Source organism: Notolepis coatsorum (genome assembly GCF_963971535.1).
Source record: "Notolepis coatsorum genome assembly, chromosome: 6".
Taxonomy (NCBI): domain Eukaryota; kingdom Metazoa; phylum Chordata; class Actinopteri; order Aulopiformes; family Paralepididae; genus Notolepis; species Notolepis coatsorum.
In genome coordinates, this window is record NC_140170.1 from 44,530,425 (window position 1) to 44,549,681 (window position 19,257).

Here is a 19,257-nt window from a genome sequence, read left to right on the forward strand (position 1 = left end):
ATTGTATGTATTGAGCTGTACTGTACTGTACCCATTCTGCAATCTGTTAATACAATTTTCAATTAATTCAATCAATCAATACTGTCGGGTTATTATTATTCATGTTCCCGGGTGTGTTGTGAGCATGTTAAGAATACTGTCGGGTTATTATTATATTCTTGTTTCCGGGTGTGTTGTGAGCATGATAATGAATACTGTCGGGTTATTATTATATTCATGTTCCCGGGTGTGTTGTGAGCGTGTTAATGAATACTGTCGGGTTATTATTATATTCATGTTCCCGTGCTCGGGCAGCACCCCTGAAGCTAGCCGATAGCAGCTAGCGAAGTATAGCAAAAAAACATCGTCTTTTCCGCCGGCCAAGAGAATGGCCTAGCAATCAAACGGTTTGCTCGTGTTAAACGATAGGGGTTTTGTGGGGCGAATTGGAATATCGCGAGTGAATCTCGCCCATTTTGATGATCCCGAAATGGTAAACATGTCGGCGGCCCTGGAGCCTCTGAACAAGAGAAGAGGATCCGAGCTGCGGAGGTGAAGAAGACGGGGGGACGTGTTTCGGGCCTAATTTCTTCTACCTTACGACGAAGAAACTGCGGGGAAATGTTCAGACGCTTCAAATAATAACCCCTTTCAGGCGACCGAGGTACATATCACACTGTTTTATTCTTCCATATGTTTGTGTTTACATGCTTTAATAACCAACCTGTTTCCCGGTGTCGGCTTGACGGCGGGGCTAGCTAACTGTTCGCTCTCTGTTAGCTCCGATGCTAGTAGCCACCTAGCGAGAATCACGTTAGCTCTGTTAGCTCCGAGGCTAGTTAACGTTAGCTCTCTGTTAGCTCTGAGGCTAGTTAACTGTTAGCTCTCTGTTAGCTCCGAGGCTAGCAGCCACCTAGCCCTGTAGACGATATGATGATGCGCAGTCTTTTTTCCATTTGTATTTTTACCCACATTCAATAGGTAGTTTGTTTACGGTATTCCTGATAAATGAAAAGAGGCAGAATATCAATCATTACAAAAAAAAATTAAAAATCACAAATGATATTTAGTAACTGTAATGCCTGCTAACTGATGTTATAGCTTATAGAGGTTGATTGATGTCTGCGATTCAAATGAATTTTTTGCAAAAGCACACACACAATACAGCGTTAGATATGATCTTTTCAACATTAATCTTATGGTGTTATTGGATTGGACGCTTTATAAGTGGTCGCTAACATTTCGACACCCTGTTCAATAGAAATGCTGTGCAGATTTGATTCCATCGCTCCGCATCTTTAGATGATCTCTCAAGGCTTCTTCTGTAAAACGGATGTTTTGATAATCAATATAGTTGACGTGTCGCCCTCATTTGACACTCATCCAACGCTGTTGTGTGAGGAAGTGTTGTGGAATTATGTTTATTTTTTTGCAGCAGCAATCGGGCTAGGTAGTTAATCTAGTCTGACATCCAGGTGTTTGAATTTATGTATTGTAGCAATTCGTGACCCATAGGTTAGGAGGACCCCAAATGGTCGGTGGTTTGGTCTGTTGTTCTTGCAGTATGGTGGGAAGACAGACGAGACGGTATAAAACAAGTCTGCAGTATGTATTTCTGCACAGTTCAGGTGATTCATAAAACAAGTCCCAGTCAGCATTACCAGTATATACTTCTGCACAGTTAATAAAACAAGTCTCCACAGCATTACCAGTATGTACGTATGCACAATTCAGTCTCAAAGTCCATGACTATCTTCATTTAAACTATTAATATTCCCATTTCAGATTACAAAAAAAGAGAGAGATGAAAATCTGCACCCTTGGAATGCCGGAAAGGTGTGAAACTAATTGTTTACCTGTCGCTAAGTATGCACCGATACCGCAGCCTTTGTCACTACCAATTGGCAGTGCTGAATTTATAACACCCTAGCAACCACCTAGAAACACCCTAGCAACACAGTGCTGAATTTGAAGTGTCCTTTGAAAGTGAGTTCCGATTCATTACTGGACAGTGGACACTAAGGTTACACTTAGTTACACGCCCATTAGTCTGAGGTCTTTGGACAGAAATGACTGTGATGTAGGCATGGTGATCCAACATGCTTTCATAAGTGTTAGGAAATTCAAGTTCAAGACGTCTTTGATTTCTGACATGGCTTTTGGTTTTGGAAATTAAGTATTGGGGACATTCTGATTCTGAGCCTGATATTGGCCGGACATTCCTTACCAGTTGGTATCAGTGAGGGCATCACTACCTGGCTGCTGCATTCAACTTAAAGTCTTTGTCTGCGGACGATGCCAGGAACTCGCCGCACCACATGGACGAGCATCGGAATGGGAATCAATGTCGCAACTAGGGCACCCAAGTGGCGACCCATGTAACGCGCTGTGTCGCGAAGCGCCCGACCCGGGTTCGATTCCCGGAACCGGCGTCCTTTGCCGAATTTCTTCCTCCCACTCTGTCTCCCGTTCTTCCTCTCCCTCTACCGGATTGCCCGGTAGTACAAACAAATAAAAATCTACCAAAAACATAATTTTAGAAAAAAATAATAATGCAGCAACTAATTGCAGGTGCACAATTGAGTCCTGGTGCGTTTTGCAGACAAAATACATGGGTAGTGGGTACCGGTTAAATCTTTCTGGCGAGCTATAGTTTCATACACCTTCCCAGAGTTCAGAGGATGTTGCACACAGATTTTCAATTCCCCCCCCCTTTCAAATGGGAACATTGGTGCTAAACTGAAGACAGATTGGGACTTGTAACTTGTAAGACTTACAGGAATCATCCAAAGTGTTTAATATGGACATGGTGAGGTGCACCAAAAAAAAGTCTTCTGCTGCACATAACGCTGTGCAGGACTTGCTGGTATGAGGAAAGTGCTGGTATGTTTTAACAAGTCTCACTCAAAAACTGAATATCACTATATCAGTATACTTTTATTCTGGTCCCACCATTCTAGTTGAGATTTAAAGCGTCCTCCCTAAAACACCAGAGGGAGGAGTGCATTTTGGCTGATATTTAGAGGTCCATGAAGTAATTAAATTTCAAACCTTTATTTAAACTTGAAAGTCAACTGAGGTTTCCCTCATTTATAGTCACATCGAGTGTATATATTACAGAGTAGGGATGCACCGATATGAAAATTGGCCACCGATACCGATTGTTCAACTAACACAATCGGCCTATACCGATATATTTTATATATATTTTTTTTTAATGAAACTACTGTATATTTGTATGTTTGTATTTGTAGGCCTCTTTACTTACTTAAAAAAAGGAAACATCAAGAAATATGTTTATGGTATTAATTCCACCATGCCATGTAGCACTATCCCCCTCCCAGTATGGTCCGGCGGCCTGCAGCTGGACAACCAGAGCTCTCAACCAATGCAATAGAACAATTTTGATTGACAGTCGATTCTGCCAATTACGTCACACCGCTAGCACCCACCTCCTGCTGTTCTTTTTTTGTATTTTCTTTTTTTATTATTTTTTAAACAAACATATAAACAAACATGACAACACACGATAAGATACACAAGCATTAGTTGACAGTGCACATCCAATGAAATCACATTTTAGTTAATTGTCATATATAGGATATACCCTTAATACCTGTTATCTAAAAACCTACACACATATGCTCCAGCTCGTACCCCCCCCTCCCGGACCCCCCATTGGATAATCCATCCATTTTCCCTCGCTCCTAACCAGACATTACCATTATATGCTAGCTTTTATTTTCTCCACCACTTCTAACCACAATGTCATTTTGGATTCATTGAGACCCAAAATTCTTGCTGTAGATATTTCTTGATAGATCACATCGAGATATGTAATAATCCAGACCTTTCGGCAAATTTTTTCCGGTTGGAACCATTGTGATGCTATCAGCTTTTTAGCCACTGTGATACCCGATAAAACCAATCTCTTTAGCTGTGGATGTACTGCACACTCAAAAACATCATTCAGCAGTAATACAGAGGGGTGTACAGGTATATTCCAAGTTACGAGATTTGATAATTGCTGGGTCACCTCTTTCCAGAATATCTTAACTGGTGGGCAGTCCCAGTACATGTGCATAAATGTCCCCTCATCCCCATTTGTACATAAAGAGCATTTGGAGTCTTGTATACGACCCATTTTTTTCAGTCTTATAGGAGTCAAGTATGTCCTGTGAATATAGTTAAGATTGATTTGTTGATGGTCCGGGTTCCTTGATGTGAGTCGAACATTTGCCCAGGCTTCTTGCCAATCAAAATCACGACCTCCTGCTGTTCTTGCCACCAATCGGCAAGCGTTTATTCATTTTCTACTTCCGGGCATGCCGCCATTGATCTGCTTGCGAGAATCCACAACAAGCTTACGGTAGCTAATACGATAGCTGCCCGCCGACCAGCGCTCCACAGGATGACCAAACAAGGCATGATTTTACTGCAACTAATGTTATAATAAAACAAAGCCTTTCTATACATTTGTCTGATTGAAAACTTTATTAACAGATTGCAGAATGGATTGGGTACACAACTCTCAGGGCTCTAAGACTAAGGCTACGTTTAGACGAGCGTTTTGGGATGGAAGTCTGAACAGAAACCGCAAAAGTCGTCTTGCGGTTTCACTTTTAATTTTGCGTTTAGACAAGCGTTTTGGGGTGGAATTCTCCGTGCAGACGAGGCTGTAACAACTCGAGACAACGGAGCCCCGCTGTCGCACGATTACCGCATATGTCACATGACGTGCTGTGAAGACCCGCCCTACTCTGCCTCTGATTCGCAGAGTGTGGGTGGGGAATGTGATTGGACCAAAGCAGAGTCACTCACAGACAGTGGGTCCAGTCATAATAGTTGTGATAGCCGCGGGACAGATTCTTGTGTATTTAAAAGCACTGCCAATGTAGCCTTCAGGTGATCGCCATGGATAGAACCAGATATGCTTTGTTTACGCTTCTAGGCTACTGGCGCATGCCTGTGATGTAAGCAGTAGGCGCGACGAGAGCCTTGACGACCCTTTCGTCATCGTTTTATGCGGTTTGACAGTTTAGACGAGAGCGCAAAGGTTTACCGTTTCTAGGAATTCCACCCTGGAAGGTGGTCTCACATTTTTACGGTTTCACCCCGTAAAAACGCCGTTTCCGTATAAACGAAAGGCACATCTGAAAAAATATTTTTGCGGATTCACCTGCTAGCGTTTCCGTCTAAACGGGGCCTTAGAGCAACGGAAGGAACTGAGCTAGTAGTTCGGGTAAATACTATGCTTGTGTTATTGAACGTGTAACACTAACTATATAACGTTAATGCCACAAAACGAATGTTTGTGTCATTTTAACAGCAGATACTTTCTTAAATGCCATCTTCCCGAGAGAGGGGTGTTGACGGGGAGCTGTGATGGGTTCGCTTGGTTGTGTTATTACTAGCATTGAACAGCTAACCGAAAGCTAACGTTACCTTGGCTTAGGGGTGGACGGTATGGTCTAAAATTTATATCACGGTATAATTTGAAGCATGGACGGTAACGGTATATATCACGGTATCAGTGTTTCTGTTAGAATAATTTTTTTTGCCTGATAGGCAGGCTATATAAAGAATGACATCCTCAAGGCATGTAGATTTATAATATTTTAACTTAAAACTAGGCTACTTTTGCGTATAAAGTCATTATATTCCAAATAAAATAAGTCCCGAGTCGAGACTCCTGCTCCCATTGCAAACAGCGGGGCTGGATTTTGCTAGAAGCATATGTAGCTGCAGAGCCGCAGAGCGAAATTAATTGAATAAGAATTGAGACAAAGGTGCCACTCATCCTCAGCTTTAAGAATTGACAATTGTGTCATCAAATTGACACATGTGTCAACAAATTGACACATGTGTCAACAAATTGACACACAAAATGCTTAGAGACGATGGGGGTCAGAACGGCGCAAGGGTGGGGGGGCGCTGTTTGACGGGCCTGTGACCAGACCTGAAAGAGCCACTGGCTCTGCGGCTCTGCAGCTGCATGCTATTCGCAAATCCACTGCTGCACGCCTTCCTCCCGGCTCCCGCTGCTGCCGTCGTTATCATAACACTACACACATATCGTAATGTTTACAGCAAACTGTAGTTGATCACCAGGTATGTTTTATTAACGTAGAATAATTCATATAAGAAAAACGATAGGGAAATATCTTACCTTTCTCCACTGGTTAAAAATGCCAGGAACTGAAATTGAAACTTGCTGTGCGCCGCGGTGATATGTGTTTATTATGAAATGACAATTGCGTGTTGACACGCCCACTGCGCGAAGCCTCCTAAATAACTTTTTCCAGTTTGCACATATCTATTATCTATGACTAATTCTATCTATTTTTAGGGGCAAATGCGATTGAAATAGTCGCGCTGTGGTTACATGACGTCATTGCTATTTTAGAGCTGCTCTACCGGTTAAACGGTATAGTCAAAATCCATACCGTAGAGCAAATTAATACCGTTTATACCGTATACCGTTTATACCGTCCACCCCTACCTTGGCTAAAGTTGGGGCTATTCATAATCCAGCAATAATGGCTGCAGACCTGCAAGCAAAGTACAGCAAGTTGGCAAAGGAGTATTCCAACGTAAATCACATTTTCACCAGTAACGTTAGTCTTCCATCTCCCGGTAGCTCATGCTAGCTAACCTAGCTCATGTTAGCGTCGTCACTGAGCGACCACCTCGCGTACACAATTAATGACATGTTGCGGACAGCCATATCGGTGACAATGTTTAGCTTTTAGTGCCAAATGATAAAAGTCTGAAGCGGAGACTCAAAAGAGAATGTTGAATATTTAGTAGTAACTTTGATGCAGTAGCTTGTGTGTGTGTGGGGGACTGGGGGCGGCACCGTTGTGCAGGACGCGACTGAACTTATCGGCTACTGCCATCGGCACATTCGAGCTTATCGGCCGATAGGCCGATTGCAGTCAACAAGGCACTTATCGGCCGATACCGATACCCGACCGATACATCGGTGCACCCCTATTACAGAGTTAAGCAAAACATAGAGTTAAGCAAAAAGGCATATAAAATCACACAGAATATAAAATCATAACTATAAGTAAGGATAACAATCTATAAACAAATATTTACTACTTGATTGACAATGGTTGGAGATCAACGTTTTAAACTGCAAGTTCTGCAACAGGGGAGAATCTCAAGCTTTAAGGATTGTTGGAGTTTATTCCATGAGCTAGGGCAGGGGTGGCCAACCAGTCAGAGACTAAGAGCCACAAAAATTACTGTGGTACCACAAAGAGCCACACCATATACCAGCGTTTCTCAACCTTTTTTTCAGTCACGGCACCCTTCATGTGTTTATAGGTCCCACCCTCTGGCCTCTGATGTTGCTAATGTCTTTTTTATTTGGGCCTCACAGGGTTAACCTCTTAAGCCCGAGCGGTCCGGTACTGAACCGCAAATGACATCAGGCCATAAATCTCTACAGAATGTATGAATTAATGTTGCGTTTTCTTTTCAAATGTAACTAAGATTAAAGACCCTAACCCTGTCAAAACAGCAGTCAAAGTGTATATTTTAAGCATTACGTTTGTTTACCAATGATTGTAACTGTTAGGGATGCTCGATATTGGCTTTTTTTACCTATACCGATATTGTCCAACTCTTAATTTCCGATACCGATATCAACCGATATCGCATTTTAACACTTTGATTGCCATGGTTAAATTCATGATATACCATCCCTTGCCAGCTCTATTTAACATGGAGAAGTTCCCCTTCTTTGCAGAGCTATAACATTTTAAATTCTATTGCTAGATTGCCATTATTAGGGCCCATTCAAAGTCCTATATCTATTGTTCATGGTGTAGCAACGTTAAACTTTTTCATTCACATATTCATACTAAAATATGGTCTAAAGTATAAGTATGTTTTCATCTCTTTCTGCAGCTTTCTCCAGAACGTGATTTATAGCCCCAAATGCATTATATTGATGATCAAATACAGTTTGGTAGGAATCTGTGCGAGATAAAAAAATTCAAGTGGACGTACTTCTAGAATTTACTACACGTCATCTGATGTTGACCGGATGGGCGAGGGGGCGTTTATAATTCCGTGGGCAACGTTATACCATTCATCTAATGTGGGTCATATGTTCATCATAGCAGTTTATATCGAACACGGTAATACTACACGCTAAAACTCACCCCAGTCTCCTCGGGCCGTTGGGCGATCAGCGTGGAGTAGACAGTTTTCAATTATGGGATGTTGAAATGCCCGATCTATTTCCAGGCTGTATAATAGTATATACGTCCAAATCATGTTGTTTTTTCGAGTTATTTCCACCGATCGATGTTCACTGTGTGAAGACAGAGTCTCTCTAACATTAGCGAGTGCCCGGACCCCATATGGAGTGAGTCCTGCCGGTTCAAAGGTTGACATCCGGTTTCGATCTGCCGATCGGCCACCAGATGGCGCTCTTGAACCGCTAGAGGGTTGAGAGGAGATCAGCACTGTGTGTCAAGGCTGCGGAGGGGAAATATGATTTCGATCACAGATTTGTGAAATATTGATATCAAAGACGAGTTACGGCGTCCTCGGCAACTTGAGCATGGCGGGGAATGACGAGTTCCGGCGTTTTCGGCAGTTAAAGTGTTAATGCCGATATCGGCCGATAATATCGGACATCATTTCTATAGAAATGTAAAAAAAATTAAACCGATACAGATATTTTCCGATATCACATTTTAATGCCGATATCGGCCGATAATATCGGATAGGCCTGCCGCGATAAGCAATAAATCGATTAATTGCCGCGATAATTTAAATGAATGCAATGATTTTGACGGACGCGATTAATTGCTATTTGCGCGTTTGTTTTAATGAGGCGGAACCAGTGCCCCTTGTCAGTCACTGTCCGTGTTGGGAGGCGGGCCGCTGGCTTTACTACAGCACAGCACAGGAGCTCCGTGGGGCAACACCACATAGCTTAACTACATTTCTCAATAGTGTTGCTCCTTTTAACCAAGTAGCGTTATTTGTAGTGTAACGTTAGAATAACACAGAATAACGTTAATACAATTACATGCATCATTGTTTACAATGAACGGGTGGGGCTAGTCAAAGGACTGGAGACGGGGACAAGTTAAACATGAATTAATTTATTATAACAGGTCGTTTTCGAGTCGTGCTGCAGTGCCTACGCACCACAGCTATTCTATTATAATACTGCTTTGATGCTTCCTCCTCATCGTTGATTGCCTGTAGTAGCTGCATCTAACGTTAGTAGCTAACGTTAAAACTAAAAAACACAACCGGACGAGACAAGTTGTCGGCTAGGATAATCACAACAATACTTCCGGTCCGGTCGGTGGGCTTCAAAATAAAAGTCTTAAACACCGGAAAAGACGGAGCGGTGGGCTTCAAAATAAAAGTTTTGGGAAATAAATTTCTCAAAAAAATTCTCTAACCGGTCGCAATAATATCGCTTATCGCGATATTTTCGGGGGCAATTAATCGCCCAGCAAAATGTGTTATCGTGGCAGGCCTAATATCGGACATCCCTTATTAGTGAAATATATGATTATAGAAATCTCAGGGCATTGAGTCGGAAACCGGCACATATTGATGGGAGGAAGTGGTGCAGCCAAAGTGAGTGTAGACTTTTGAAGGAAGAGACCCAGGGCTTTTGATGGACTTTCGAATTTCGAAAAACTACCCTACCCAGCTCCTGTCAATCATCTGACTTCTGGATAAACTTTTTTATTTCTCTTATTTTTCGGGATTATCTCCCACAAACCTGAACGTATTGCCATAATACAGAACACCGTTAGTTTCTTTACCTTTCTGTGAACGTCTAGCAAAAAACGACGTTGCAATCTGATGAAAAAAGTAACTGTACTTGTGAATCACGCCTGGTGATACTAAATCCAGATTGAATTCTGCCATTGGAAAGGGGAGATTTGGCCCCATCCATAGATGTGCGACATGGCCATAATAAGGTAATTTATAGGCCTGATATTCTATAATCGTATTTCAAATTTAATGTGTCCGAATGGCAGAATTCAGATCTACAAAACCTTCAGTTTAATCACCTTCCGTTTATTCATTTGCTTAGATTTTTCAGGTCTGGTCAATTTTAGCATGGTGTTATTCACAGTCAAATATAGAAAAAATATATATAATTGAATTGATATTCTCCTTTTGGTTAATTACAATTTACTCAAGCCTAGTAACATACACAATATTTCTGACACTGGGAATACATTCCCTGAGATCCATAGATGTCCCTAAAATCAGATATACCAAGAACATGCAAATTAACCATTTTTAAAAATTAAGTCTGTAAATGTTTATTCTATGTCTTATGGAATGAATGACAAAAAAATATATAAATTTTTTTTGATCTTTTTCCCCCTCCATTTTTCCTCCGATTTTTCTCCCATCCCAATGTTAGTCGTATGCCAATTCCCAGTCCCTTCCTGGTCGCTGCGCACTTACCCCCCACAGTCAGATCATCTGGGAGAGTGGAGGCTACCACGTGCTTCCTCCGACACACGTCCAGCCAATCACCGCTTCTTTTCACCTGGCAGCGCGGATTCTCATCGAGAGGGCGTAGCGTGTGGGAGGACCACACTATCCCCCTCAAGTCCTATCCGCGCTTAGCAGGCGCCCCGACCGAACTGTAGGAGTCGCTGTTTACAACGACCCGGACCCACCCCGCCAGCTTCTCCCACCCTCTAATACAGCCAATTGTATTAGTGCAGACGGCCAGCCAAGCTGGTGACAACCCCGGAGCTGTGAGCTGGATTCGAACAGGCGAAATTTTTATTTTTATTTTTTGGAGGGAGGAGCCACACATTGGCGGGCAAAGAGCCACATGCGGGCTGCGGGTTGGCCACCCCTGAGCTAGGGGCATCATAGCAAAATGCAGATTCACCATATCCGAGCAAACTCGAAGGACCAGCCCAGTCACTAGAACAGGTTGCTAGGGTGCACCGATATATCGGTCGGGTATCGGTATCGGCCGATAAGCTCAATGTGCCGATGGCAGTAGCCAATAAATATCCATCAATTTGTGTCGCGTCAATCTGGTCCACACGTTCAAACTTTGAAAAGTTTCAGTCAAGCGACCTGCACAACGCCGCCCCCACACACACGCTACTGCATCAAAGTTACTTAACAAAGGCATTCGTTTTGTGGCATTAACGTTATATAGTTACACGTTCAATAGCACAGCATATTATTTACCCGACCAGATAGCAAGCATTACTCATTCATATCTCACATCTTCCTTTGCTCAGAGAGTCCGATCTGAATTGTACCCATTTTGCAATCTGTTAATAAAGTTTTCAATCAGACAAATGTATAGAACAGCTTTATTATAACATCCGTTGCAGTAAAATCATTATGCCTCGTTTAGTCATCCTGCGGAGCGCTGGGTAAGTCTACTCGGGGGCAGCGGAGAGCTAACGTTATTAGCGCCGGTAGGTTGTTGTTGATCTCTCATCAAAATCAATGGCGGGCGTCCCGGAAGTAAAAAACGAATACGTGCTTGCCGATTGGTGGTAAGAACAGCAGGAGGTGGGTGCTAGCGGTGTGACGTAATTGGCAGAATCGACTGTCAATCAAAATGGTTCTGTTCCTGACACGACACATGCATTGCAAACTCAGATTATGGAGATATTACTGGAGAACATGGAGCTTTGTTTGAGAGAGATACAGTGAGTGCTGTCTCTTAAACTCTTAAAACTCATAACTTTTTTGTCTTTTTAGTCAAGTTAGTCTGTTGAAGATGAAAGCCAGTGGGTATTGTATGACTCAAGACTTCAGCAATAATCATGAGCATTATAAAATAATAAAAAACACACATGGCATGATGGAATACCATAAACATATTTCTTGATGTTAACTTTTTTAAGTAAGTAAAGAGGCCTATGTTGATATCGGTGAGCACAATTTGTAACACAAAAAGAGAGACGTGTAGCCTATTTATTTATTTAATATTTTATTTATTAATTTTATTATTATTATTTTATTTGTTGCCATGCCTAAAATAAGTCAAGCATAGGGCTAACACATTTTCATAAACAATAATATAATTTTGTTATGGTTATAATAAAAGCTTTTCTATACATTTGTCTGATTGATTGATTGAAAACTTTATTAACAGATTGCAGAATGGGTACAATACAGTACAGCTCAATACAACAACAGTGCTAAGACTGGAGGATGAAGACCAGAAAAAGACTTTCGGCTTTTTTACATAAGGGTCCTCCATTTTCAATTCATCAAACATTTAGAGACATAGCACATGCATTAAAGCATTCCGTCTCCAGACGGATTTCCGTCAATTTGATTGGGAGATCCGTCCCATTTGATTCGCAGTCTGACGGAATTGGCTACCTGGTATAATATGATTTGTAGATGCATACAGATTGAAACAAAATTGAGCCAATCAGAGGCGCCAAATATGGAAAAGGGCTTTTTTTCCCCTATCGCGCCAAGCAGTCATCATCACTCAGCGACTCGAGAGACAGATTACGCTGCTCACTCCGGAGGCTCGCTCCGCGGTTGCAGCTGCAGGCTATTGGGCGAGTGACAATTGCGAGGTCTGAGAAGTTTGTCCGCCACATGGCAGGGTAACAAAATAGTCATGTAAAATAATTAAAACTGCGGTGTGTTTTGGTTTTACGAGTCGCCTTTTTTGCAGCCTCACGCGTCAACTGCTTGTTTACCAACGTCACAGTCACCACGCTGCTTGCACTCGGCTCGCTGCTATATACCGATTAGCTAACGTTAGCTTAATAGCGTCGGTTTAAATGGAAGGAGTAAGCCGGCCACTAAAAAGAGAACCCACCGCGGGTTTCTCAGATGAAAAGGATCGAGAGGGAGAGGACATTTGAAGAGACTGGCTAGGCAGCGCTACTGGGGGCTGTAGTGGTGAGTTAACTTGTTCCGTGTGCCGCAACAATGTCAAAAAGAAAAACAGAACAACACGTTGTCATTGTCGTGTTACTTCACAGTACAATACGTTTATTAGCTTAACTCCGTAGCAACATCACACAGGTGTATCTATAGACAGTCTCCTCCCCACTGTATATATTCTCTCCCCACAGTATGTATATTTCTCTCCCACCACCCCCTCCTAATGTACAGTCTCCTCCCCATCATATGCATATAATCTCTCTTAGGATCTATGGGTAACGGTACTGTATATTTTCACCCACCCACCCACCCCCTCCTAATGTACAGTCCTCCTCCCCATCATATGTATAATCTCTGTCAGGATCTATGGGTAACATTACTGTATATTTGCATATCGTATATGTCACAAATGTAACAGTACTATATACCTGTAGTATGTCCCTATGCCATAAATGTCATGATGTCAATGTCATGCATGTCATAAATGTCACTATGAATTGAAAATGGGGGACCCTGATGATGTAAACAAGACAAACGTCTTTCTCTTGGTCTGCATCCCCTTAACAATTGTGTGTATTGAGCCATACTGTATTGTACCCATTCTGCAATCGGTTAAATATTGATTGATTGTTATAACAGATTGCAGAATGGGTACAATACAGTACAGCTCAATACACACAATTGTCAAGGGGTTGCAGACCAGAGAAAGACTTTCCTCTTGTTTACATCAGGGTCCCCCATTTTCAATTCATCATAACATATATGACATGCATGACATACAGATAGATAATACTGCTACATCTATACATTTATGACGTACCAGATTTACAAATACAGTATTGTTTGTGATACAATAAGAGTCTAAAAAAGAGAGCATATACATTTGACGAAGAAACTGTACATTGGAGGAGGTTGGGTGGAGGGGGGGGGGACTGTACATTGGAGGTGGTTGGGGAGGGAAGGGTTGGGTAGGCAGGGTGGGGGGGTAACTGTACATTGGATTATCGACGAAACCGAAACAAGTAGGCTCCCTTAAAACGCCAACGCTATTAAAAAGAAATACAGTGGAGGTTAAAATAAGAATATGACTTGGCCTGAAAAAAATTTCAGTCAGGAGATTTTTTTTTGCTTTAATCCCTGCATACAAATATACAGTAGTTAAAAAAATTAAAAATGTTGCCACAAATATCGGTATCGGCCGCAAATTTTCATATCTGTGCATCCCGTCAGGTTCCATATTGGGTTCCAAAATTCCATTCCATTAATGATGTATAACCGTTATAAGGAGGTAGCTTGCCAATAAACGCCTTGAAAAATTAACACATACCAGTCTTTGTTGTGTGATATTGAGCAGAAGGTTCAAATCTGAAACCACATTGTAATTTCTTATTGAATGACATCTTGAATAATGGTTGCTTTTTCTTTTTCTTTTCCTTCTATTTTCTTCACATGAATAGAAGCTGCAGCTATCATTTGGGAACCGATTGACGGAAGTGAAACCAGTGGATTTTCCTCCATCTCTTATCTCACACAGCCCAGGCTCAACACAGCTCCACCTGTTCTCTGCATCGCAGTTTCAGCCACAAAGTCCTCGGTCCCTTGCGCCCTTCAGAGCACCTGCGTCATTTGCTCAGTGCAGAGTAAGATCCTCTCTCTATACCCTTGCTAAAAAAGAAAAGAAAAAGACCGTCACCGCATTGGTCAAGAAAACCTCCCAATAATCTCCCGTTCTCACCCTAGTTGGTCCTTGCCAGCTGCCAAACTGAATCCCTACACCCGAGCCCGCATGACTGAGGCCTGGCAGCAGCATGCTGTCGCTCCACCCCCGGTCGTCCACACTATACCGCCGGGCGCCGAGAACGCCCTGGGCTGCGCCGTGTACGGCATTGTGCTGCAGCCGGACCCCCCGTCTCTCCAGCAGCAGCAGGCTCAGCATGGCCAGCACAGCCAGCACGGGGGGGGTCAGCAGCACAGCGGAGGCCAGCACAGCCAACCACAGCACCCTGCCCAGGCCCAGCAGCCCTCCCTGCAGGTGGGTACCGAGGGTGGGCACAAGTGTGGCGTCTGTGGGCATGACATCTCCCACCTGGCGAACCCTCACGAACACCAGTGCATGGTGAGCCAGGACCGCTCGTTCCAGTGCACTCAGTGTATGAAGATCTTCCACCAAGCCACAGACTTGCTGGAGCACCAGTGCGTTCAGGTGGAGCAGAAGCCGTTTGTTTGCGGCGTGTGTAAGATGGGCTTCTCGCTTCTCACCTCACTGGCCCAGCACCACACGTCTCATAATAGCACCAACCCCATGAAGTGCTCCATCTGTGAAAAGACCTACCGCCCCGGTTCCTCAGGCAACGCCACGCCCACCTCCTCGGCAACCAATCCCCAACAGCCCAGCAGTGATGGGGCATCTGCAAGTGGGAGCTCCTCCATCCTGCCCTTCCCCTCGTCCCGTGACAGGCCGTATAAGTGCTCGGTCTGCCAGAAAGGCTTCAAGCACCTGTCGGAGCTGCAGCGCCATGAGCGGGTGCACACGGGAGAGAAGCCTTTCAAGTGTGATACTTGCGATAAGGCCTTCAGTCAGTCGTCCCACCTGCAGCACCATCAGCGAACGCACAGCAACGAGCGGCCCTACAAGTGCGCCGTGTGCGACAAGAGCTTCAAGCACCGCTCCCACCTAGTGCGTCACATGTACGCCCATTCCGGAGAGCACTTGTTCAAGTGCAACTTGTGTGAGCTGCACTTCAAGGAGTCTTCTGAGCTCCTCCACCACCCGTGCCATCCGCAGGGCGCCCGGCCCTTCCGCTGTGCCACCTGCGGTAAGGGTTTCAAGCGCCCGTCCGACCTGCGTCAGCACGAGCGCACGCACTCCGAGGAAAGGCCTTTCCACTGTGACGAGTGCCAGATGAGCTTCAAGCAGCAGTATGCGCTGGTGCGCCACAGACGCACGCACAAGGACCCCACCGACAGGCCCTTCAAGTGCAACCTGTGTGACAAGGGCTTCCTGCAGCCCTCCCACCTGCTGTACCACCAGCACGTCCATGGCATGGACAACCTCTTCAAGTGCGCCTCCTGCCAGAAGGAGTTCAGCCAGTCGGGAGAGCTACTCAGGCACAAGTGCGGCGAATCATCTTCGAGCTCGCCCGACAAGCCCTACAAGTGCGACGTGTGCGGGAAGGGTTACAAGAAGAGCTCCACGCTGCAGCGCCACCAGAACTCCCACTGCCAGGAGAAGCCGCTGAAGTGCTCCCTCTGTGACCGCCGCTTCCTCTCCTCGTCCGAGTTCGTCCAGCACCGCTGCGACCCGTCGCGCGAGAAGCCACTCAAATGCCCAGAGTGCGAGAAGCGCTTCAAGTACTCCTCTGACCTCAACCGCCACCGGCGCGTGCACACGGGGGAGAAGCCGTACAAGTGCGCCAACTGCAACAAGGGCTTCAAGCAGAGGGAACACATGATTAAGCACCAGACCACACACTCCAGAGAAGGCCAGTTTAAGTGTGTGTGGTGTGGTGAGCGTTTCAGCGACTTGGGATCACTGCAGGACCACACTGTGCAGCACACTGCTGAGGGAGGGGGCTACCCCGTGGCCCCCTGCATATAGGCCCACTAGCATATTCCTCCCTTTAGTGTGGATACTAAAACTACCCTTTCCCTGCAACATACAGCCCCTACCGCCCCTATCCCTTGCAGGCTACTCACAAACTCAAAAACATACCATTTTCCACACTTGCAGGACAAGCCTGGCGGTTTTTAACCCATTTACTCCCCAATGGTCCTACATTAACACTTTCAGTGCCAGCAGGGGGCGCACGATTTAGCGCTTGAGTGCCAATGCTCTATTCAATGAGAGGGCGAGCACATTTGCGAACGCATTAACTATATCTTAAATTATGGCTATGTGTCTAATACGCCCGTCGCTTATCAATGACTTGCTTGCAGTCAACATTGTCGAAACGGATTGTTTTTTCATCTGTACATTTCCGTTTATACCATTTTGAAAAACGCTCGTTTTTGAAAATTTTCAGACAAAGAGATTCTGTGATAAACGGAATACACAAAAAACGTTGTCATTTTTCTGCCTATTTATGAATTGTTTTCAAATAAACGCTAGATTATCTATAGTATATGTGTACTTATGCACGCTAGAGAAGCTGGCTGAAAAATCGATTATCTTATTTCCTGATCAGCACATCTGTGAAAAAAGCTCTGATTATCCCAAGACTGGTAAAATAGATTCCTTACCTCAGATCAGATGTTCTACAAAAAGATTATTCCAATTCCTGATCGCCATTCCAAATATCGATCGCGTTTATTGATCCAATGCTGGGTACTGGAAACACATATTCCACGCTGTTCAGAGGGTCGGCGATGACTACAATCGGCTCGGGTTATATGCCTGATAAGTAAAATGTGGATTCCGGATTTTCTTTTCCCCATGCGTTTTCATTCAGTCCAATCCAATGGGTGCATTATCATCCGGGAGACGATAGGGGGCGGTATTTTCCCTGTTCGAGCTCAGAGAGAGTCCCAGTGGTAACGTGAGGCTAGATTGATGAAAAATGAATGGAAATCGCTAATAAAAAAATAACGATTAATAATGAGATTTCTCGTCGTTGGCACTGAACGGTTGGCATGAAATAACGAGAAACCACGTCGTTGGCACTCAAAGTGTTAAGGCCCCAATAAGTCTCCTACCCTGCCTGAAGGCTAGTAGTCACCCCTAACCCCATCACTCCTACACTGAGACAATTGCCCTCCTTCCTTGCCTGCATATGCCCTCTCTCTTCTCCTCGTCTGTTACCTCACCTCCACCCCGGTTCCCATATTCAGACAGACAGTTGATGACATTGATGTAGGTTGAAAAAGGGGCAATGCGCATCTTATCGTCTTACTGCCAACAAAGCCTGACTGTTGTGTACAGAAATAGCTGCCATCACTCCGGTTGTCCAGGCAACCACTTTTTAATCTCTACCTTCCTCAACATGGACCAACTGCTAACCCCTCTCCACCCCCACCCCCCACAGGAGCAAGATAATCTGAAATCGCCACATCGGACTCAATTCACTATCTTGACTAAGCCAAGCAAGCAAGCGACCACTCTTTTTTGTGTTTTGTAAATAAGGTTTTAGCAGTACGTTTTGCAGAGGTGAAGTGGGAAGTGAATCCCGTTGGCGCCTGCAGTCCACCTCAGTTGACCTGGCTAAGCCTGAGACCGTCTGGACTAAATTGACCTGGCCAAACTTGAGACCGTCTGGACAAAATTGACCTGGCCAAACTTGTGACCGTCTGGACTAAATTGACGTGGCCAAACCTGAGTCCGTCTGGACTAAATGGCTACGGACATCCAGTGGAGGAGGACAACCCCTTCTTTTTCTCTCCCCCTTTCTTTCATTGCATCCCTTTCCTGTGTCTTTTGCCCCCTCCTTTATTTGTCTTTTGTTCCCCATCTCCCTCTTTTGTTCGCTACATCCATCCCTCTCTCTTTGTTGCAACCATCTTTCTCCATAACTTTTTTTCTACCTTCTCGGTCCTCTCCTCTTACCACATCCCTCCCTCCATTCTCTCTCTTTCTCCATCCTTTCCTCCCCTTTGCCTCCTCCCCCTCCCTGCACCCCCCCTCTGCCATCCCCTTCTGGATGGATACCAGGACTGTTCCCATCACCGACAACCTCATTATTGTCGCTTAGGATCAAAGACTACAACGTCCTACAAACCCTGACGTGCGTGTTTCTTTGGTTGGATGGAGGGTGACTAAATACTTATTTGTTTCGTATTCCTGCAGTAATACCAGAACAGTGTATGTGACAAACGGAACAGATTCTCTTTAACCCGGACTCCTCACGTTCTTCCTTCCTGCCCCCCCCCCCCCCCCCCCCCTCTTTGCTTTAGTATTTTTAGGCTTTTTATGTATGAAGAAGTATCCAGTATGCTCCACGGCTTAGACGTGTTTGTGGGTTGTTTTCATTTTAAAAAATTATTTTATTATCACATGATAGGGGATGGCAGGGGGGGGGGTTATGTTGTGCTATTGTGAAATGATTACGATGATGATGTTTGTGAGTGGATGTGGATGTTGACGTGGGCCATGACTGCGTAGCCGCTCTAGTTTGAACCAAAACACCAATATGACGCAGCGCCCCTGCCCTAAAAGGTGTGGAGAGACATAACCAACCAGCCCAAGTTATTGTCATAAAAAAAGAAAAGATAAAAAAGAAATAAACCTTATGGTTGACATCGATCTCGCCCTTCAATATAGACTTATATAGAAATATATATTTCACACTAATTGTACTCTGAATATTCCCACACAGAGATCAGTGCTGTTGGACTATGTGCTGGAAACGAGTTCTCCGTTGACCATGTTCACGCGGCTGCCATTTTGGT

The 19,257-nt window shown here is 44.3% G+C and overlaps 2 protein-coding genes across 2 annotated transcripts in view; one reads left to right on the forward strand and one right to left on the reverse strand.

The window, feature by feature from the left end:
* Positions 1–825, reverse strand: part of usb1 (U6 snRNA biogenesis 1) — a 31,256-nt gene extending 30,431 nt beyond the window's left edge. Inside the window, exon 1 of the mRNA XM_084317458.1 lies at positions 704–825. The gene's annotated coding sequence lies outside the window, so the exon portion shown is untranslated. The remainder of the gene's footprint in view (positions 1–703) is intronic.
* Positions 315–17,929, forward strand: znf319b (zinc finger protein 319b). The gene is made up of 2 exons (XM_084317456.1): positions 315–643; positions 14,334–17,929. Exon 2 carries the CDS (start codon positions 14,663–14,665, stop codon positions 16,472–16,474), a length of 1,812 nt encoding a protein of 603 aa, XP_084173582.1. The 5' UTR covers positions 315–643; positions 14,334–14,662; the 3' UTR covers positions 16,475–17,929.
* The last annotated feature ends 1,328 nt before the right edge of the window (positions 17,930–19,257 follow it).

Bases quoted from the DNA above. Each gene is read 5' to 3' on its own strand.
- znf319b (XM_084317456.1), top strand. From the start codon at position 14,663: ATGACTGAGGCCTGGCAGCAGCATGCTGTCGCTCCACCCCCGGTCGTC.